The sequence below is a fragment of the Dermacentor variabilis genome, chromosome 3 (assembly GCF_050947875.1).
Source record: "Dermacentor variabilis isolate Ectoservices chromosome 3, ASM5094787v1, whole genome shotgun sequence".
Taxonomy (NCBI): Eukaryota; Metazoa; Arthropoda; class Arachnida; order Ixodida; family Ixodidae; genus Dermacentor; species Dermacentor variabilis.
Genome location: NC_134570.1, coordinates 104,588,062 through 104,612,021, shown reverse-complemented (window position 1 = coordinate 104,612,021; position 23,960 = coordinate 104,588,062). Strand labels below are relative to the sequence as shown.

General features: G+C 43.4%; 1 protein-coding gene and 1 non-coding gene across 2 annotated transcripts; one reads left to right on the top strand and one right to left on the bottom strand.

Annotated features, from left to right (window-relative positions):
* Positions 1-736: 736 nt before the first annotated feature.
* On the bottom strand, positions 737-19,078 carry LOC142574666 (nose resistant to fluoxetine protein 6-like). The gene is made up of 7 exons (XM_075683703.1): positions 18,916-19,078; positions 17,890-17,972; positions 16,290-16,412; positions 13,566-13,686; positions 5,047-5,236; positions 4,159-4,301; positions 737-859 (listed from the first exon to the last, which is right to left on the bottom strand). Exons 1-7 carry the CDS (start codon positions 19,051-19,053, stop codon positions 737-739), a joined length of 921 nt encoding a protein of 306 aa, XP_075539818.1. The 5' UTR covers positions 19,054-19,078.
* TRNAS-GGA (transfer RNA serine (anticodon GGA)) lies at positions 9,020-9,094 on the top strand. Its single transcript has one exon. It is a non-coding gene; the product is annotated as a tRNA-Ser (tRNA).
* Positions 19,079-23,960: the final 4,882 nt, after the last annotated feature.

Here is a 23,960-nt window from a genome sequence, read left to right as displayed (position 1 = left end):
TTATGGTCGGATCACGTCGTGTTCAAGCATTTTTATCAGTTGTATGGCTTCACGTTCTCTGGGAGCAACACGATAAGGATTTTGGTGAATTGGTCTTGCCGTATCCTATGTAATTAATCGGTGCTTTGTTAGAGGTTTCCGACCACCTGGGCGTCGACGCAAAGCAGTCGCTGAATTTTGCCAGTAGCTTAAGAAGCCATTTTCGTTCGTGCGGCTACAAAGTAGTGCTGACATCAAGTACAGGAGCTGGGTCTTGCGTAGGCGCTTCTTCGAGTAGTGAACAGCAGTCACGGACATCCCCAACACCGTCAAAATAAGCAACAGCCATGACCTTTGGAAGGTGCCGTCGCTCTGTGCTAAAATTTGTTAGCAACAGGTTCGTGCGCCCATCGGTGACATTTAGGATTCCTCGTACTACCGAGATACCATGAGTGAACAACAACGTGGTTATTTGGTCGGAAACGCCCTTGCAATGGCACGGTACGTCACATCCTACCGAAACGAGGGCACATGATCGAGGTGGGATGACAACGTCGTCTTTTGTTAGACGAAAGGAGTGGTGTTGCGGCGACAAGCAATGGACTAAAGCAGGACTCTTATAAAATGTCACCATATGATCCGGGATGTCAATTGCGGCGCCATATTCTTTTAGAAAATCCATTCCAATAATCAAATATTTACAGCACACAGGAAGAACGATGAAAGCGGCTACGAAGGAAGAATTCCCGATATTATTCTAGAAGTACATCTTCCAGTAGTCGGCACCACTGTCGACTAACGCTGTCACCAGCTGCCCGTGCACGAAAACATCAATGCTGGCGATCACAATTTCTTCGGTGTTTATCGGCTTCAAAGCCTTCTGCAGCGGGAGTGTTGAGGGCATCTTATTGTCTTGCGGCGGGCCTGCAACCTTACCCCCAGAGGTGGCCGCTTTCAGTTCCCCGGCATGGGCTCGGCGACCTTAGTGCTCGGAGGTCAGTACGTCCAGTAGGTGAGTGAAGCCATCTGACAGGAAGGGGATGGAGAGCGCGACCAACGGCCGAAATCGTACCTATCATTGGACACGGATTCATCATTCCGGTGTGCTATTGGAGGTCCCTGAAAAGTAGCGTCCTCGCGGCGTAGCATGGTATCGTCATTTGCATGTCAACCATAGGACCACGGACGATGAGGTCGAATCGATGTGTCGCGATGCGAGCAATTACGCGAAATATGGCCGGCACCTCTGCAGTCAAAACAAAGTGGTCGTCTATCGACGGTGCGCCATACGTCGGTTCTCAGAAATTGCGGCCGTCCCCCAGAATCGTTTTGCGGCGTTGACCAAGGCGCGGCGAACGACGGCTGGTAGTCTGACTGCAGTGGCATAACGGGTGCGCACCTTGAAGCCTCCTTTTGCGGCGGTGACCAAGGAGTGGCTGTCGGAGGGTGGTGGTACGGCGGTGTGGTTTTGATGGTTGCTGGACATCGGACAGCGGCGGTGTAAGTCATGGGACACTGGTGATCTTGAAGATCGGCTGCCGGGAACGCCTGCCTGATTTCGTCGCGCACCACTTCGGTGATTGATGCTACGGGTCTATCCAATGTCAGGGTCAGAATCTTTTGCACTTCCTCTGTGACAAGCTCTCTGAATTCACGCAAGGAATTCGGATCCTCGGCAGTCCCTGCGGCGGTATTGATTGTAGAGCTGGTAGACAGTTGATCGTACTGCGTGTACCATTGATGAAGGGCCCGTTGAATAGCCGTAGTCTCTTTGATAAAGTCAGCGACGGTGACTGGTGGATTCCGCACAAGCCCCGCGAACAACTGCTCTTTTACACCTCGCATGAGGTAGCGCAACTGCCTACATTCGGTCATGTTCGGGTCGGCTCTTCGAAAGAGGCGGGCCATGTCCTCGGCGAACATTGTGACCGACTCATTAGGTTGTTGCACCCGTAGCTCCATCATCTGCTGGGCACGGTATCGTCTGTCGGCACTTGCAAAAGTATCCGTGATCTTCTGCGGAAAGGGACTTCATGTCATTAGGCTAGCTTCACGGTTCTCGTGCCAAGTACGGCCGCTGTCGTCAAGGGCGAAATAGACGTGGAAGACCTTTTGCGGCTAAGTACACTGGTTAATCTGTGCGACGCGCTCATACTTGTCAAAGCAGTCTTCAATGTCTTCGAAGACTGCACCACGACAGCGATCGGGAAACAGCGGATGCAGAACGGTTACCTGTTGTGGACTTGGAAACCAGCTGCCTTGGGGTACTTGAGGTGGGCTGGTTCCACCAATTCTGAAACGTGTGCAGCTCCCGGAGAGAGGTAGTTAAAGAGGGGAGAACTCCGGGGCAAGGCCTAGCAGTCGACGACTAAAGCGATGCAGGGGTGTCGTAACTGGTGACAATGCGTCCGGGCTAGATGAACGACTCCCAGAAGAACTCCGGAGTATGAGGCGACCTCAGTGCCCCGCACTTCCACCAGTGTCGCGGTATAACGCGGACAGAAGACAGGGATACGTTTTTCAAGTACAACAGGACAACCTGTTCCATAACAAACAAAACAAAGGCACGTCTTTGTCCTGGCCCAATCTCAGCCGCTAGACGGATTCCGTTAATGCCCCCATCGTCGTTGTCTTCTGCATAGAATACACGCGTCAATATATAAATTTAATTAAATTAAGTGCAATGCTACCATAAAAATAATAAATACACCATCATGGGTGCATTCTGTATCAGAACCCTTGTTACCTCTTTATTTGCTTTTGAATTTTAGGTGCACGCATTATCAGACTACATTTTGTGCCAGTTTAATTGGGAGTGCTAAATGTTTTTTACCTGTGCAAAGTACATCTTGAGGAGTTTAAGGGTGTACTGGTGCTTCAACGTCTGCAGCTTGTCAGAAGCTGCCATAGCATCTCTCCTAGTAGTTTGCCCCAAGTATTTGTGAAAACACGGCTTCCGGTCTCAGTAGGCATCGGATGTCAACCTGCTGCTTCGTATCTATGGCGTCTCTGGTGCAAATGTGGAGAGACGCCCATTTTTCTGTCTTATATTCCATCTCATGCCTTTTGCTTTTGGCCACCGGCTTCGTTTAAGATCGTTAACGCTGCTCGGTTTAGTGGCTTTTATATAAGCTGCCTGACATCACCCGATGAAGGCTCTCCCGGCGGATGCACTTTCGGGTGAAGCATCAGAAGAAGCGCAATGTTAATCGCAGTTAGTCTTGCACTGTTTCGTGCCTTATCCGTTAGACTACACATTCGAAGGTGGATCCGAAGATATCTGCTGCTGATAAGAACACATCATTCACTGTGGATGTGCAATTCCTCCGCCGTGAACAGGGGAGCTAAGACTATTTCTTCGTCCCCTTTCCTATCTTGCCTCCGATAACCTCAGAGCCTTCGTTTACGTGGCCGAATCTAGGTGATCGTCTATAGATAGACTGCACAGCGCACCGCCAGCCTATTGTAGCTGCTAGCCACCTGACTGCGCTCTCCTGGCGAATTATCTCCTTAGCTTGCAGCATTGGCGGAGGGGCTTAAGAGAGTGAAACTTTAATCTACCATTCTGCTGGACCGAAATTCGGATCTAGCAAGCAGCACCACGAATTCTGTTTCTTTTATTTTATTGTAGAACTCCCATAAGATACACTGTAATTCGTGTAGTGGACAACAGCACCAGTGGCGGACATCTAAAATGCTAGGAAAATGTCGGCACAAAATTATTGCATTACATAATATATATATATATATATATATATATATATATATAGTGCTATTCTAGCAAAACGCCCCACGGTTAAGCGGCGACATTCAAACAAAGCAATTTTTTATTTGAGTGTGTTAGTTCGCTCAAGCGTGCTTTTTATGAGCGAAAAAGGATGTGCTATAGAGCCGCCAACACACCCTTAAAGGTGCAAATTCGTTCGGTATGAATTCAACGTGTATGTGTAATATAATACCACATATGAGAAAAAAATTTATAAGCAGCGGCTTTCATACATATAGGAATGAATTTCATCATCGTGGCAATTCGGGCCTGCTGTACGTATTGATTTTAAGTGTGCCGACAAAAGCAGTCAGGTCTTTATCATAGTTATTAGATTGTTGTCCAATTCAAAAGCCGAGCAATCCTTCTAGGGATGGCTATGCTGGCTGCATAGTGCAAAATGTGAGCCTTACTGTGTTAAATGTCGACCACGATATGCGCTCTCTAGATGCCTGCAGGTAGAGCCGGATGAAAGGCAGGTGGATAAGATAGACTCCGAATGAAAGCTTGCTCGGCGCCACAAATACGTTCCACGACAGCAGCTTGTTTACTAACCCTGCATGGAAGCACAACAACGTTGTGGACAGTGAAACTGAAGATGTACGTAATGATTTACCTAAATTGAATTATTGCAATTCTGGGCCCGTATTCACAAAACAGCTCGCATCATAGAGTGATCGTGGAACAGGTGGGAGGCAGTCGTTGTAACGGAAGAGGGAATGAAATAGAGAAGGAAACGCTCACCGTATAATCAAGCTTGTTCCCGTTTTGCTAACGTACGCAAGAGCAGAAAGATAGCTAATAAGAATGAGTAAACAGGAACACAAGGAACAGGCAACGCGCTCGGACAGTCACTTAGGCTTTCACCACGCATTTAATGGTCACATGTAAGCGATGAGGCTCATTGTGACAAGGTCATTGCAACTACAGCTGGTTATGACAAAAATGCAACTATTTAGCTTAACCTATCCTAACCTAACCTAACCTAACGATTGTCGTTGTAGTGAAATTCCACATGTGATTACAACGTACTGATGTATGAGTTACACATTCTACGACTGTTCGCAGCACCAAGGAACCGACATCTTTAGAGAGCAGTGTGGTCTCCTTACAAGGATTTAATCGTAAAGCAGCCCAATATGGTCACAATTATTCAAAGTTTCGCACTATGTCGTCTTCTACAATGTAGGTGCTGCTTTTACATGTTAAATGGAATCACCGACCAGTCAATTGTTAAATAAAGCAATTGGCATAAGGAAAGCATGCAAGAGGCAAAAATCAGTACTATAAGTAAACCTCACCGCCACGACCTGACGAACAAGCCAGCGTAACCCACATTAGAAACACCGACCAAAGAATGCGATCGAAGAACGCCGCAATCAGCTTGACGGTTTCTGTGGGTGGATTCGGGCTCCTGTACCAGGGGAGCTTCATGAATACGCAGCAGAGGCCACAGCCGAGGGATATGCTCCAGCCGGCAATCTGCGTTGCCTGAATAGCAAAAGGTAGATGTAGAAAACATTGATGTAGAATTATACCCGTTCCTCACTATTTTTCAACGATAAAGTTAAGTGAGATAACCAGTCTAATTCGAAAGCACTTTTATCAGTCAAGCTAACTTTTATATATATATATATATATATATATACCTTTATTCATAAAAACAAGTGGTACAAAGTGCCAAGGCATTAGGAAAAAGTTGCTACAAAAGCAACGTGACTGGTCCTAATAACCGGAGGGTTCAAAAGGCAGCAGACAGCAAGGAGCGAGAAAAAAGAAAAAAAAAGAAAAGAAGAAAATGAAAGGAAAAGAGGAACAACAAAAATGGAGAAAGGAAAGAGTAATGGCATGTAGTACATAGGTCTCACTTAAACAATTTGCTGCACACATGAAACAGCTCTGGAAAAACAAACAATATAGGTATATAGATACACAAAACTCTTAAAAAGAAATCATTTGGTACATGGTTAAACCCAATTCTTAGGGCAATAGAAATTATACAGGTCTAGGGCAGAAGAATTTGGTACATCGATGGACGCAGATCTGAGATTATTCAGCAGAGTGGGGAGAGTGTAACAAGTCATTTGGTTACCATAGGTTGAACGCACATGCGGCACATGCCAGTATTCCGGGGACCTGGTGTTATAACATGGGATGTTGTGTTTTAATCTAGCCAGAGATGAAACAAGGCTTAAGTTCTGTTTCGTTTCTTTTAGGAATCCAAGAGCAAGGCGGTAGTTAAACATATCACTGGCTTTAAGTACCCTAAGTTTTTTAAATAGGGGCTCAGATGGGGAGTCAGAGGGCATATCACTAATTACGCGAACAATTTTCTTTTGTATAACAAGTAAACGGTTAATATTTGTAACAGACGCGGTGCCCCAAATCAGGCAGCAATAATGAAAGTGGCTCGCAAACAAAGCATTATAAATTAACATTTTAATCTTTCGAGGCATGTAGCGAATAGAGAAAACGCGTCCAGTAATTTGGGAGAGTTTGACTGCAAGAAAATCAATATGATCGCTCCAGCTCATTATTTAAAAAAAAAACCCCGAGTGTTTTCACAGAAGGGACGAGTTCAATTTTAGAAGACCCTAACACCACGTCCCTATAAAGACAGGTATTCTTATTCTTCGGTTGAAATAAAATTGCCTTTGTTTTTTCAGCATTGATCTTGAGACCATTTTCTAGAGACCATAAGTACATTTTTTCCAAACAAGAGTTAGCCACTGACACTAGCTCCGAAGCATCATTGGACGAAAACAGGACAGTAGTGTCGTCGGCATAGATTATTAATTTGGCATCAGGATCAATATTAACGAGATCATTGACGTAAAAATTAAACAGAAGAGGCCCAAGGATACTGCCCTGGGGAACACCTGCCGTAACAGAAGAAATTTTGGACGATTTGTTGTTAATGAACACATATTGGCATCTGCGCTGCAAGTATGACCGAAATAATTTTAAGGCGACACCGCGGATACCATAGTAAGTAAGTTTATTTAATAATAGTTCATGACTGATGGAGTCAAATGCCTTACTAAAGTCCATAAATACCCCTAAAGTAAGCTGGCGGTCCTCAAAATTTTGCAAGATGTATTCTTTCTGCTGAAGAAGTGCAAGCTGAGTCGATCTGTGTTTGCGAAAGGCATATTGCGAGTCAGTGAGGAGGTTTTTAGTTTCAAGGAAGTTAGATACACGGATAAAAATTATTTTTTCTAAAGCTTTCGAAAAGATCGGGAGTATAGAGATTGGTCTGTAGTTGGACATAGCTGATTTATCACCTTTCTTGAATATAGCTAACACTTTTGCAGCTTGCATTTTACGTGGGAAGACACTACTAGCGAGTGAAAGGTTATAAATATGCGTTAGTAGTGGGGCAATTACATCGATAACATGTTTAACAGGTTTCATCTGCAAGTTATCTACATCACACGTGCTACTGTCCTTTAAATTGGAAAAAATACATATAAGTTCACCTTCATAAGTTGGCCGGAGAAACACGGTGTCATGAGGTGCGGCTTTAATATAACGGCAGGCAGTGCTATTTGTGGGCAACGTGTTAATGTTTGTGAAATAATCATTAAAAACATCAGGTAACATTTCAGGGCTAATATCAACCCAGTCTTCTTTAATAATAACAGGGAGTAGGGCATCAGGTGAACGACCGAGTAGCGAATTGACCTTCTTCCATATTTTCCTACTATCGCTCGAACAGGATTCAAAATACTTGTTATTATAGCGAATCTTAGCAAGTCGCAGCTGCTTATTAAGTTTATTACGGTACCTCTTAAACGTGGCTAGATCTGCCATGTCACGGGACACGATGAACTTGTTATATAGACTATTCTTTTCTTTTATTTTTTGGAATAGTTCTGCCGCGATCCACGGTTTTCTTATCTTGGAGGAGCGCTTTGTTCTAGTACGAGTCTGAAAATGCGGATTGTAGAGCACACGAAAAATGCCCAAGAAAATTTCATACGCGAAGTTAGCACATTTTGACTGAAAAATTGAACTCCAGTCAATATGTCGCAGTTCATCACGAAACTTCTGCATTCGCAAGAGTGTAATTACCCGAGTGGAAAATTCACATCGGGAACATCTTTTAATTTTACGGTTTACACTGAAAACAATTGGAATGTGATCACTCAGAACAGAAGAACAGACACCAGCTTTGGTATTGCATTCAGGGAAATTAGTAATAAATAAATCCATGCAGGTGGCTGTGTGGCCAGTCACTCTTGTCGGCACCGAGATAACATTTGAAAAACCGTAGGAATGTAGCAAGAGCTTAAAGTCACGACACAAAGGGGTAATGCAAGTAGGTCAATATTAAAGTCGCCACCCCAAATAACTTTATAGCGATTATTAGAGATATAAGTAAAGAAGTTTTCAACGAAGAGAAAAAAACACTCAGTGTTACCATCAGGCGGCCTATACCATGCAGTAACCAATATATTTGAGCATATAACTGAAAGGACCTCATAATCTTTGGTCACAGTACAGAAATCTTCTATACGCTGCACTACTAATTCGTTTCGAACCAGAATGCTAACTCCACCGCCACGTGTAATCGTCCTCGACTGCGTGAAGCATCTGTAGTTCGGAGGGTGCCAAACTGCCGAGTTTTGGTGGTACCACGTTTCTGACAGCATGATAAAATCGAAAGAGACTCTTAGACTGCCAAGAAATGCGTCGAGCTCATCATGTTTATTGCAAGCAGACTTAAGTGGTGTTTTCAACGGCATATGGGCACATTACAATCAATCACCATTTGAGTAGGCGCAATGGCAAATAAACGACAATATAATGCAGCGAGACAGGTCACTATTGCGCATTGGTATTCTAGGTTATCATTTACAGTACAGTAACATGTGCTTATCCGCCTGAATTGCCTTTACTGCTCCTACTGGACAGAGATCCTGCTAGCCTTTACAATTCTGTCATGTACGCGTCCTGTAAATCCTCTCCCAATGACTGCGCAAAGAACTTTCGAAAGTCTTTCTTCCAAGACACAACATCTCTATATATTGATATTGATCTCTATATATCGAGGAACCCATACGGGTTCCTCGAAAGAAAAGCCTCATCGTTGAAGAAAAATTGTAGCAATTGTATACGTTGTAGCAATTGCTACGAACGGGTGGATGTCTGATTTTCACTTTATTCATTACTTCTCTCCACCTTGCGGGTTTCCGCAGAACTGCTACGTCAAACTCTTGCCTTTGCTTCGTGTTGTCGACAAATTCGACTTCGCCCTGCCATCTGCTAGCCGCCTGGTTAGCTCAGATGGTAGAGCGGCTGCCCCGGAAAGGCGGTGGTCCCGGGTTCGAATCCCGGACCAGGACGAATTTTTCTTCAACGATGAGGCTTTTCTTTCGAGGAACCCGTATGGGTTCCATTTGTAGCAATTGCTGCGAACGAGTGGATGTCTGATTTTCACTTTATTCATTACTTCTCTCCACCTTGCGGGTTTCCGCAGAACTACTACGTCTAGGTTCCTTATTTCGTGTTACTCTCAGCAAGACTGTTTTATGTACGTTTAATTCCATGGCCCAAAGCTTACACCAATTGGAAATTGCAATAACAGACTTCTGCAAGCATGAGTGATCGTTTCGTGAAGCTATCTTTATAAATATGACAGTCATCTGCAAATAAATTAACATGCATATCATCGGGTATTTCGTGTATTATATCATTAATATAGATCAAAAATAAAAGCGGTCCTCATATGCTGCCTTGCGGTACTCCCGAAGTTACCTGACGGACACTTGAGGAACATTTATTAGTTTCTACGAACGGCTGCCTGTCTGGGAGATAGGCTTGGATACATGATTTTATATTTGATGGAAGAACAATGTACTCGAGCTTCTAGATTAATTTTCCATGGGGTACCTTTACGATGGTTTGTTAAAATATAAAAAGAGGATGTCAACTTCTCCGGACGAGTCAAGTACTTCATAGATTTCATGAACGACTGACACAAGCTGAGTTGAAGTCGATAATCCCTTTCTGAACTCATGCTGTAGTGGAGATAGGACATTGTGATCGGTCAAATACTGACGAATAAAGCCTGCGACAATGTGCTCTAATACATTACTGCATGCGCTTGTAATAGAACCGGGACGATAATTTGATAGTGTGAGGTGATCGCCCTTTTTATGAATTGGGACAACTCTTGCCTTACGACAACCTGATGGTATCTCTGCTGAATGTAAGGCTAATTTGAAAAAATCTATTAAGAATACACGCATCTGTTCCGCATACTTTCGTAAAAACGCATGGGAAGCTTGTCAGGGCCTGCAGATTTCCTAACGTTGATATTAGGGAGCATTTTTAAGACACCTTCTCGTGTAATCGTTATATCACGTAAGACTGACATATTTGTATTGGTTCATTCGAATTTATCTAGGTCAGAGAATACACTACCGAAATAATCATTAAAATGCTCAGCAATTATGTGGGCGTCTTCAATAACTTTCTCCTTAATGTTCTTTTATGTTCTGCCTCTTTTGATTGACTTAAATAGCGCCAAAACTATTGCGGAGCATTTGACATAAAATTAGCAAGGCTATGACTGAAGAATCTGTCTCGCGCAGCTTTAACTTTTCCAGGTTTTTCATTTTTTAATTGTGTGACGTGCGAACTCCTTACATTTTTATGTTTTCGTTTCATTCTTTTCAGCTTCCGCCTAATTTGGAAGATATCTTTGTTGATCCAGGGGTTTGATGGAGGTTTCTTGACCTCCTTGAATGGAATAAATCTTTCAATACAATAAGTAACAGTCTCCCTGAACCTTTGCCATGAAAGCTCGACATCATCCAGGACAATGTTAAGGTGCAGGTCCAAGTAATCAACAATCGATTCATCATCTGCTTTAGCGGAACTCCTAATCTGAATGTTTTTCGGGGTAGTCTGACGTTATTCACAGCCAACAATGACGAAAAAGAAATCAGCTTATAGTCGGAAATGCCAGTTTCAATTTCGACGGTTCCTTGACCGAAAATTTCGCTGAGGAATAAGAGGTCAAGAATATTCCCTCCTCGAGTACATACACTCACAACCTGCTTAAGACTGATAGTTAGCATGATATCAATGAGTAAATCAGAGGAAAGACTGTGTTCATAACTCCAATTTTGCCATTCTATTTGTGGGAGATTGAAATCAACAGTAATTATCAAGCTTTTTCCTCTGTGTTTCAAAAGGTGACCATGTAATTGCTGCATAAAGTGATCATCAGCATTTGGTGTCCGATACACAGAACACAATATGAATGGCACACCCCAAACAGAAACACTCAAAAACAAACTTTTATGATTATCTATTTGATCTTACCCTTACCCATACAACACTATTCTTTGCGATAACAGCGACGCCACCGCCTCGGGAGGACCTATCTTTTCTAAACAGCTGGCGAAAGCACCAGCTGTCGTGCCCCATCGTGCAACCAAGTTTCAGATATAACACACGCAGGAGGATCGCATACTATTAAAATATCTTGCGGTTTCTCTATTTTGTTGACTATAGTTTCGGCATTTAGTGAAAGCAGCCGAAACTGTTGCACTGTGACTGCTAGTCAGTGTGGTTTGCTCGCAATTCTGCGCTGTCTTTTTTCTTTGCAACGAGTTTCCGCGTGTGTTGTACGTCATCACAAGAGAACAAGTTGTTATCAACGCGAATCTTATCATGAATAAGCCTAACTTTTCTGCCGATGTCTTTTTATTCTTTCGCACTGCTTCAAAGCAGACGGTTCCTGCGCAGGGTGTGCGCATAACAATCGTTTTGCAATGATGTGCCTGTTCCCTTCAATTTGCGTGCGTTCTTTAAGAGAGCTTGTTTTTCAGAATAATCCTGTAAGAACGCATTGACTGGCCTTCGTGTGGGTGCTTTCCCAAATTTGTGAATTCGCTCCCCAGATGTACAGTTTATTCCTAACTTATCTTGAAAGACATCCCGGGCAACCTTATCCCGCAGTACCTCTTCTGTTTCCCTCGGATTCTCAGAAATTCCCAAAACTACCAAATTCGGACGGCGGCTGCACTTTTCCAAATAAGTAAGTTGTTGATGTGGCATTTTAAGTATTTCCTCTATTGCAGCCACAGTGCATTTACTTCTTTGTTCTCGTGGTTTTTTGCTCTAATTCAATCACACTACCTTTCAAGCTGTTTAAACGCTTTTGAAAACCATATATCGCTTTCTCCGTTCACTCAAGGCGTTATTTCAAAGAAGCAACGTCTTCTCTGATTGCCTGTTGCCACTCATTAATGAGTGGAACATTTCCTCGACGGTTGGACACGGGTTCCCTTCTCTATTGCCACAATAGCTTGCAAAAATTTAAACACTCATATGCAATACTCATATACACCACAATAAGAGATAAGGGGGAGAGAGGCGTGAGTTTAAGTGTCGTTTATACAGGAGCTGCAGTTATATGCAACCTATGGCTCACGACACCTTCATGGGCTAGTCGGTTCATAATTGTCAGAGCTTAATAAAAGGAAAACCATGAAAGGACCAGAGAGAGAATGGCACTACACGCACAAAAGTTTAACCAAACAAAACTGGTACACACTTCAAGCAAGGTAGCAGCGTGTCCAAACATACTTCCGCACCACGACAAGACCACATAAGGCTTAAAATGAAATTATTGAAATTATTGAAATGAACTTTATGTAACATGTAATCGAAGAAGAGATGCTCATTGCTTCGCAGTTCCACAAACGCATCACTGATACGAGTGTATGAAGCCAGCAAGCGCTGATGACTACCGAGTGAACGACATCACTTTTTCGCGCACGAGGACATGTGCGTTGTTGCACAGCCACAAATGCAGTGGCTGCACAACAACCACTGCAGTGGTTTACCGCTCATTGCAAGCTAGTGGGCAAAGTTCATGCTCGCTCAGCTGCTGACTAATCATGCAGCAACTCCTGACAGGAAGTCTCGATTCTTTTTCTAGCAGAGATAGTTCAGCTGCAGTGCCAGCTTTTGAGTGGCGCTAACAGCGCGCTCTATCTAGACCAATGTGGAGCAGCAGTATATACGTCCTCACACTTGGGCCCTAACGGGAAATTTTCGCACGAGTTCAGGATTGGCGGCCTGATCGTGTGTGTCTGCATCGCATTCGTCCAAGCGTTGTCTGTACAAAATGCTATTGCGTAATTTAAGTGGGTAGGATCGCCACTTCGCCCTGTGAGCACTGCAGGTTAGGATATAGCACGCTTAGCCGTCAATTACTGTGCATTCAAAGGACCATTCTAGTACCGCCCTAACTGTAAACCAGTGTTCGCACCTTGAGCTATGGCGTGTATGTCGATCACGTGTATTGCTGCCTATACGGCAGCAATACACGCTGCCTATACGAAGGTGCTTTCAACTTTTTCTGCGAGAAAGTGGTCTCGAGAAGGTACTGTAATTCAGTGTGTTGTGTTATGTTTGTGTTAAGCGTCGCACGTCCTTGTGCGTATATCGTTTCATTTATCATAGTGTCCAGCAGAAGACGTAGCCTATGCTCACGCCGAGCAAACCTTGCCAGTTATCTTGAAGAGCTTCACCCTGCCTTGTGTTTTCTTCTAATCTGATGTAACTCCATGGACTTATTTATTTGCGTTTAACACTCTTTTCTCTCTGGTCGTTTCTTCGCGTAGTGTCGAGGCTTTGCATCATAACGAGCATATGGCTGCTGCCCAAGGCCTGTTCATGATGCTGCGCAGTTTTGTTGAACTAGAAAGGACAATGTAGTGCACAATGCTGCTAACAGTTCAACTATAACTTTTGAACATTCGCGGATACACAAGCTCGTTAAACCTCGGTGGTATACCTTGGTAATTTTTCGATTTCTGAAGTCGTCCATCAACAGGTATGTTATGCACCCGCTGAAGTAGCAGACAGCGTGATAGTATGGCCGCACGTAGTAATCATTCATCGTTTTGTCCATTACACTGCGAAAGAGTGAGAAAAAAAATTACCACGAATACAGAAGAGTGTTATTCACTCCGCTACTTTACTGTAAGCACGGCACGTCCTTAAGTAATATCGCCAAGACGGCCATTTATATATAATCATAGCGCACGAGACAAAAGGAAAGGACAAGTCTGAGGGTCTTTATGCTGTTCACATTTCTCCCATTGTCGTCGAAGCCAGAACATGTTTTCTCATTACCGGCTTACGCAACGAAAAAAGCATAAAAAATCGCCTGTTGCATAGAAGGAAAACAGGGAGAAAGCGCCAAATGATTTGTCGTGACAGTAAATTCAAATGCTAGAGCGGAAAGTTTTATTACATTACTATCCACAGCGAATTGTAGATCGCTTCACCGGTAAATAAGCTGAGCGATATAAATTTTGTGACCGGCAAATTATTTTTTATATGACATATAAAAATAAGTGTAGACCTCTTTATAAGCCTGGTTATCCAAAAGTGCGAAACACTATTCAAGGACCAAGAAAAGGCGAAAACGAGATGAAGGCAACAACACAGAACCTAATACAAATCACAAGAATAGAATTTCTGTCACAGCCGTTATCTATAACAAAACAGGGCATAGTGATTTGGTGCCGCTACCACTTTGAAAGCCCACTTTTTTCGTATATAGTTGACATCGAAACTTGAAGATAATCTTCATAAGCAGAGAGCGTAAAGCGGAAGCGTTTTACAAGCAGCTAAACTTGCTCTTAAGAATAATTCACGACATTGAACTGGCACTCAGAGACAATCCATGAAATTTATGTTCCCTAAGAAATCGCAAAAGTTGGTGATGGCGTGCATCTACCTACCTGGCCACGACCGAGATTTGAATACTCCTCTCAATGAAAGAAGGCATCCGTGCGAGAGCTCAAGCGGTCACAGGCATGAATCCACTCTTGGACATATTATGGGCATTCTATAAAGATATGGTCCACTGAAGCGCTGATGTACGCGTTGACAGTTATATTACAATCTGGGGACATCCTTTTAATTCCAAACAATGTGACTTGGAAGCTACGTCCAATGTAGACGATGAAAGAGCATGTCAAACGATCGGCCATGTTCAGTTAGGTCAGAACCATGGGGCTAGGTCGATTTTCTATTGAAGTGACACCCCCTGCCGCTCATCAAACCATATGGCCTTGAAGAGTTGGGTCGCAGGGTGTAAAGAAAGTCTTCATTCCTGATAAAGTAAGTGCAGTGGAAGTAAATGTACTTAACGCGTACTGTGCAGTACCCATTTTGTCAGCCACCTCATTCCCTGTAATGACACCGTGGCCAAGTAGCGATTGAAAACAACTCTCAACAACTGATCGAAGCGACGGTAAACATTTACATCATTTCATGGATGTCAGAGTGATCTACAGGAAATTGATCTTTTTTTTTAGTTTTAGAGCTTCTCTAAAGTCTGAAGTATCTTCTATTGTCGACAGGGGACGCCCTGGAAATAACTTTTCTGCCCTGCAACATTCGAAATAGCTTTGGTACTTTAGATGATGTCTTGTTAGTAGCCAAAAATGTCTGCCTAATTGATGTGCTCAAATATGGAAAGACGAAGTGCAGCTGTCAATCGACATCGACCCATCGGGAAATACTAACGTGTAGCTATCCTCCGTCTCTCTCTACGCCTAGGAGAGAGCGACAGAAAAAAAATAGGAGGTGAAAGTTATAAAAGTTTGCTGTAACAGTCAGGTTAATAATAGTGCCTCGCACTATTATTAACCTGACTTGCTGGACCGTCAGTAACTTTACCTCTGGCTAGTGTACGACATATATGTTCTCAATTCTAGGGTAGTTCAATGTTACAGAAGGGTTGATCAAGTATCAATTGGAATAGTTTAAATTTTTACGTATGAAATGATGATGCCTTAAGGTGTATTGTTATGGTCTCAATCTTGTAAATAATGTGTGCACTTCTTCGATAAAGTTCTTCGCGTAGGATAACATGAGTGTTTGAATAAAGAAATATCTTCCGCTGCAGATGGACTCATACGCGATACGCACCACCACAGAGCAAGTGCAAATGGCAGCCGTGGCCTACATCAGAACCTTTCTCCGCGGCACCTGTTTTCCCTGAAGCTAGATGACGGATCCTGTTTAGTACAGATGCAGAAAGAAGCGCGACTGTCGCTATAAATGCCAGTCTCTGAAAGTCCAGGGCACATTTTCTTTACTTTCCTTTGTTTTGTGTGAATTCCGCAGAGAAACAATGGCTTCTCGAATTGCCTTTGAGCAAAATTAAATTCATGCAGCGCTCCCAAGGTCAGCCAGCGCAGAATGCTATCTTTGCGCCTCTCAACTTCCTGACGTGTATGGGCATCCAAGAAAGAATTTAAGGGCACCATTCAAATGTATCCACTCTCGTCATTGAAATTCATAGTTAGAAACGAAACAGGTCACGACTTAGTGCAAACAAAAGAACGCGCCGAGGTCTACCACTCCTATCCATGCAAGGTAGTCAACCACAACTGCCTCTGGTCAAGCTTTCTGCCTTTCTATACACCCTTCTTATTTTTCTCCCTCCCTCTTGGCCTTCGACAGTATCATACAGAAGAGGGGTGATTATAGTGTTACTCACTGTAGGTTGGGTGCTGGAAAGGCCATAAAAGGCAGTACCACAGAATCGGCCACTGACCACGTTGCGATGGTACATCCCAAAAAGGAGAAGGCGATGAATACTCCAATGGTCAGCATTCCTCGCCTGTGCAGTAGTGACAGGCGGTACACTGGTATTTTGCAAAATACATGGGCTAAGCTACTGACCACTATTTGGCAGTTCAGTAACACTAATGGCGATGTAAGAATAATTTCTGCCGCTATTCTTCTTTTTAGAGGTATTGAATAATAATAATTGTATTTATCTCACTAGCACACGGAAGTACGCACAATATAATTTTCCAAATATATTTGAATGGTCGATTATAGATGTAAAATTGCCAGTCCCCAGACGCTTACGGTTTCGATCGTTTCTATTCAAGTACGATTCTAAATACCGATTCGGCAGCTCTTACAATATCTCGCGATATCGGGTCGCCATGGTGACTTGCTGCACTTGATACCAATCTGCTGTTAATCGTCGGGAGTCTTCTTCGGCGCGCCTATAACATTGTCACCGTACTATAAGCTGGTAAGTGTTACTTGTGATTCCAATGAGTTTCCGTCAGAATGAAAATTTGGTCGCTAAGTTGTGTTGCTTTCGTTTCTCTAGCAAATAATAAATCAGAGGCGAGGTCCTTCATTTACACGAGAGCCACATTGATGAGCTTATACTCTGTGAGTGTTAACTGCATTTTCCTAAAAAGCTTTTTGATAATCTTTGAAGGTCGTAGTTTCGAAATTATATCTGTCAACATCTGACGTCACCAAGGGTGTAATTTCGGCAATTCCAGCCACCATAGAGGTGCTTCTCCATGGGAGAAAATTAACGAAGAAAAATAAAAGTTAAATGATGTGAGCAGTTGACACATGAAAACACCTTACGTGAGTAAGCTTGCTCTCGCTTGAAAGATAAAGCTAAAGGACGCCTCAGCATCCCCAATTTTAGAGCCAGAACGGTGTTCTAAGCTTCCTTTTTCATAAGTTATGGATCATGAAAATTTTTTTCCGGTACAGTATACATATTTTTCAGTACATTTCTACCTTCCACCTTCGAATTAAGGTTTCCACCTTCGCATTAGTGTTTATCGGTTTTGCAGCGGTCACTATAAGCGAGTATAACAAGCCTGCTCCCAAATTACCGGGACTTGCTGAAAGTTACAAACAACGAGCATTGGTCTCATAATTCTGCAGTGCAAACGTTATCAGAAGCTCTGCATACACTACTTGCCACTCAAGATTTAAAAATTAAATTATGGGGTTTTACGGGCAAAAACCACTTTCTGATTTTGAGGCACGCCGTAGTGGAGTTCTCCGGAAATTTCGACCACCTGAGGTTCTTTAACGTGCACCTACATATAAGTGCACGGGTGTTTTCGCCCGCATCGAAATGCGGCCGCCGTGGCCGGGATTCGATCCCGCGACCTCGTGCTCACCAGCCCAACACCATAGCCACTGAGCAACCACGGCTGGTTTTGCACTGAAGATGACACGTAGTCTGTCCATGAAGCACATATTAGGAACAATGCGCCCGTTGTTAGTATATCATGGATACTGCGTTGTTTTTCCTAAGCGCGGCTCACCTTTTCAGCAACAGCAACGTCAGGAGTGATATTGCAAAGAGCTGAAAGTCAGTCGATAAATACCAAATGTGGGGCAGCACATCCTGCGAAAACACAAAGAAGTTAGCAGTGCGGAAGCTGCTTCATAGTTTTCTAACTGGCAAAATAGATTAAATGTGGGTAAGGAACGTTTAGGCTGCTTCGGCGGCTTTTCTGTACTTAGAGTGTCCTTTATAAAGTGTATCGTCTTTTAAGGTGCGTTTGGTATAGACGCCAAACAAAGCTTGCATGCGACTAACATCTTTCGGAAACATTGCCGATTGTGCGGTATGTTTCTATCTAAAATCTTTCACGAACCAAATGGCCCAAATTGTCTACTAGCGTGGGTCGCTAAGTAAGCGCTGGCTTCTCGCTGGGCTAGAAGACAACTTTGGTCAGTGACTATGTACCACAATATGTTGGCCCGAACAGAAAACTTCCACACTCCGTATGAGAGATTGGTATTTGCGCATTCTTAGACAATTCCCTGGAATGTATGTGCGAAGGGGCCACAAGGGAGATGTCATCTGAAGTATTTTACCTGTGTCGCGCCCCTCCCCCAACACACCTCTGCGTCCTGCGAGGCCAACAACGTCAGAGCCAGGATTCTAGGGCTACTACCGAGTTTCCAGTGGGGTGGGCTCATTACGAAGACACACTTATATCGCGGTCTCAAATGGCGTTTTGATTGGCAGCGATATGGCCTCTTCTTGTCTCTGCGGCTGCAGTACGGTGTGTGGCTACGTTGATTTAATGATAATCACGTAAAAGGTGGGTTTTGCCGGAATTTCGCACTGCTTGTTACTTATAATGGGAATGAATGCTTTGACCGCCCGCTGACCATTCCCAAACCTCAATTTCATGCGGACGTGATATGACGAGAGGTGGAGGTCGTGCTGCTTAATGGCATCGTTCAGTTTTCTGAAGAACTCGTTGTGGTGTCCAAATGTGACACCTGTGACTATGCCTAAGCACTTTAGGGTAATGATGCACACGCATCAAGCTCACCGAGATGGTCGTGCCAGCGTAATTCTTGATCATAAGGAGCAGGTGCCACCAGTAGCGACCCACGTCGCTGTACAATTCCAGAAAGAAAGCCTTTGTGTCCGGCCCGGAGACGAAACGTGGCAGGATATAAAAACACATGATGGTGAAGAACAAAGGGATCGCCGTTCTGCGAATTAAGAGGAGTGACTGTTATTTTCGCTGAGGAGTTGAATGCTCTGTTATTATTCATGTTTATTATTTCCTAATTTTTCGCACCATTCATAGCGCGATTTATGCAGCGCACCATATGAGGCTATAGAAATTGACTATACAAGTTAGAGCTCAGCATGATATAAATAAAATATCTGCACGTCGTTATGCTCAATATGAAACGTACATAATACAGATGCATGAAAGGCCTGTAAAACTGCGCTTGAGACAAATGCCAGCAATGACTCTGTGGGGTTGATTGTTTCAAATGTAACTTCCCTGAGGAAAACCTTAACTAAGAAAGGAACGTGAGTTCGACAATTTAGCTCGTCGACATTTTGCCCATGAGCCTCACTAAATAAAGAATATGGTGAAGAACATTTAGAGAAAGCAGACATGCTGGTTTTGCGTGAATGTAGAAACGACAGTTTTTTTTCCAGCAGCCGTGACGCTTCTTCGTTCTTTGGCTGCTATGTATGCTCTATATTTACACTCCTCGTGATAGGGATAAAGTTTTCAGCGGCGTATTGGTGACTCGTCCAGGCAGGAAGGAAACAACATGATTGAGGCTAGCTTAAATGCTGATGTATGGAAAGCCGCAAATATGCTCAATAATTTTTTAAGAACTTTTCTTACTCTGCACCAGCCAGCTAAAATGTGCTGTGGAATGAGAAAAATAGAGAATGTGTGCGACGGAGCGTCATCACTACTTTTTCTTATTCGCAGAATCATTATAGCTCTTTGTCTATCGAAGAAGATAGTGTAATAAAAGAATAACACAAAGCATGCACCATGTACACAAAGTACGCAAACAAAACGTTAGTTTTTACCTACAATTTCAAATATGTACAACTCTGTGAGCAGTGTATGACCATGAAACGATCATGAAAACTGATGAAAATGATGACAAGTGAGAATCAATTTATAATGCTTGCTTTCCAGAAGATAAATGCCATTTCTGCTTTGGCGTCAGTGTTTTAAATATCAGTAGACAGCAAGGATATTATAGCAGATGCCATATTTCAATGTCATTACTTCGTTACATTTGCACAGAATCAGCGGACCATATTTACACCATTTCCAAATACTTTCGTGCGATAGGTTCAGCACATCGTATTCAGAGGGCGTCACCACCTGCACACATGAAGCTGGTCGCTGCACTAATTTTCACATCATCGCAGATTGGTGAATGTACAGTCGTGCCTCTGACGCCCCATCGTAAACGGAAAATATGAAGACCTCACAGAGACGATTCGGATCTGCTGGTAGGTGTGTTAAAGCGTTTAACGTCCTAAATGCTGCACCATGTTCATTTCCATGGCTCAAAAATTTGTATGAACTCTTTGTGGGGGATGCACGAGAACGCCACCTTCCTAGATACTTATTTGTAGTTCTTCAAAGCTGGGGGGGGGGGGGCTGTAACAATTTCTTACTCAAAAGCCAACCACGTCTCCTCGCTGTACATGGGGTGATCATGTTTATGTGTTCCAGGATTTTTAAAATTCCCTTTTCCAGATAGCGTAATTCTAGTCCCTGAGCTGGATAATTTGAAGAGACAGATATTACTAGAAGGAGAAATCGAAACATCCATTCAATAGTAACAGAACTTGACTAATTAACTTCCTGATTATTTACATTAGCGAACATATTGCACTTTACGAATTGTAGCCGACGAGCTTGCAACACGTATCAACTTGAACCGAATCTCCAGGCTGACACTAATTTCGAGATATTATTTCCGTAAGTGAGAGACGAAGTGCATGGCCTTCTAGTAACTACTCTGCATCACTGTATAAAAGAGCGTTTTGATAAAAAGTAAATGGAACAACAATCTATTTTTGTGGTGAGTTTGATGGCGCATATCTGCAAAGAGATGTCATTAAGGAAATTTAGAATAGGCAATGGTCATTATGAAATGTCCATTGCTTCCGCCATAAGGGACATAGGCTGTCTCCCGTATCGGTCAATTTTGCTGTGGCACTTGCTCGCCTGGATAAGCCATGAACATGACAGCATGACGATGACTGTATGACGACAACGCCGTGACGACGAAAGAATGAAAAAGACGGTACGACGATGGCATCATGACAAAAGGTTGATTACTCTCAAATGATGGCGATGTATACCGAACAGACTATGAGAGCAACGGTATGAGAACAAAGGGATGACGACTACTGCATGACGATAATGGCCTAACCATGACTGTATCATGATGATGGCGTGACGGTGACGGCATGACAGCGATCGCATGGCGAAGATGGAATGACGACGATGGAAAGACCACGATGCCGTGACGACAACTGAATGATCAGGATGGCGTGATGACGACGGCAAGACAAGGAATGCACGACGAAGAGTGTGTGACGGCGACGTAATGAGGACGATAGCATGGCAGCCGGTGCATAATCCCGACTGAATAATGGCAGCACGATTATGTTAGAAAATAAATGTAGAGCGATGTAGATAAACTGAGGAAGGCAGTCTGACGGCGATGGCATGACGACAATCGCATATCGTCTCTGAAATCACGGTGTTAAGATGACAGCGTGACGACGACGACGATGAGATGATGACTGTATGACGACTGTGCTTGAGGATGATGGCATGACGACAGTCAGATGACGAAGCTGGACTGACGGCACTGCAACGGTCACGACAGCATCGCATCGAGAACAGGAGCACGGCAATGCAACGGCCACGACAGCATCGCATCGAGAACAGGAGCACATACCAGAGGTCCTAAATTGTAAGACAGCTTTGGTCACTGGGTCATCTTAAGGAACATGACGGCGACGTGATGACGAGGGTCGGATTACGAAGTTGGAATGTCAACAATGCTACGACGACGACTGCGTTACGGCCACGTGACCATACTCACTGACAAGGTAGTCGACATGCGGAACCACTGAGTTGCCGTACGATGCTTTATATATACATATATATGTATATATATGCTGAAAGTTCCAGAAATAGGTGAACAATTGCGAGCCACATTGATATTTTCTTTGCATTAGCCTAGGTGCAATCACAATAGAACACGGATGCTTTTTGACGCTGTTTGGAGGTTGTTGCGCCTCGCTGAACCTCCTCCTATTTCAAGACTAAGATGAGCCATGTGAGAATGGTAAAAGAAGTATTTCAAGTGTTTTGGCGACTTACATATTGGAAAGTCATTCTCATTATTATCTTATTCACTATTGCCAGGAAACAGAAAATTCCTCTCTAGAAGGTTTTAATTAGGCAGCTGGATGGCAAATTTGAGTTTTTACTCAAATGTGACATACAGAGCAACTGCATAAAAAGTTATTACTAATAAAATAAAAAGGATTGGTTTAGATGCAGACATAAGTCATCAATAACAGCAACTCAACAAAATGATCATTGTTGCCATCATATAGTATGACTGACGTTTTTTTTTATTAGCAGTTCGTTGTAGCAGTTTATTCAGCGGGCTATCATGCCGCAATAAAGGTAAGTGAAGCAGAGTGCATCCTACCTGATGTAGCGTCTCAGCAAACCGACGACGAATGCAAATGGCCCATTATTCTTCTGTTTGCTCACGGACAAGCACAAAAAGAAGCCGCTGAAAGAGAGTTGGAGAAATTTGCATGAAAGCTCGGATGAAATCAGAAGTTCCTACCAACCTAGGTAATATGAGAAAAGGTATATCTTTTAGTCACCGCACCTACGCTCATACAATTATTCGCACAACTGTAAATTGCTGCTATAGCCTGATGGCGTGCTTTAAGCAATAAAACCTCAAGACAGGCATTTAGATTTCGCCGATTTTTCATCGTTAAGAACACAGGTTCAATGCAGCCTCGTGGACTGTACGTAAAATAGCAAAGCAACAGTATGTCTTATAGGTTCGTTATTATTGCTCACCTAGACTTTACACAACTGCTTTTGGATTTGATCACCACGGAAACACTGCTTCTGCGGTTAGTGAGTAAGCGCGCGCAAGTTTAACCGCAGAACGTCGTAGTCGCTGAGTTATTTCGAATGGTATGCGCGCACGACTCCGCCCAAATCTATTATCACCATAGCCGCCTACGTTAGCCTTACCTTACCTCTGAAAAAAGAAGGTGTCAACGCTACTGAACCCCGCAGATAAAAGCATGTACGGCCATTCTTCAGAAACAATCAGCATATTTAGCAAGCGGGCTGAAATTGAAAGAGAAAATATTTAGTGCATAAGTACCTTGAAAACAGATGCGCATTCGTTGTTATGACATACATATGAAAAACCGGAGAAGTCTGGTTTGCCAGGACTGAGTCATTCTCAGAAAAGCCTCAAGTTAGCGCGCTTCACAATGGTTGCAATAGAGCGTTTATACATTCTTAGTTAAAAAAGTGTTTTACGATACTGCCAGATTTAGATGTATCCAGTACAGTTTTAGGAATAGGTAAGATTTCCTTAGAGCTTGCCCGGAATAATACGATAAATACATGGTTTCCTGCTGCCATCTTAATTATTTACAGGCTTTGTGCACCCGGAGTTAGCCGTCACTGATGCTTTTGTCAGCCGAGCGCACCCAGACGGACCGCACTTCTGGAGTAGGCTATGAAAGTAGTTCCTCATTAAATACGGGACTCCGGGTTTCAAAATTAGTTTTTTTTATATATTTTACGCTGAATATTTTCAAGGTCGCTATCCGCTACCTGAATTCGCATACCTGCGTGTAATTTTCCTCTATTAGTGTTACGTAGTGGTATGTGCCGAGAAGAAAATACGTTCTTCGGCGCATAAAGCAATGAAGTGACGCGATCAGCACGTTTGCACTTGAACTGGTACGGTAGCTGTCGCTGCACTCTTACAGAATTAAGCCCGTTTCACATGCCAGCGACTGGGCGGT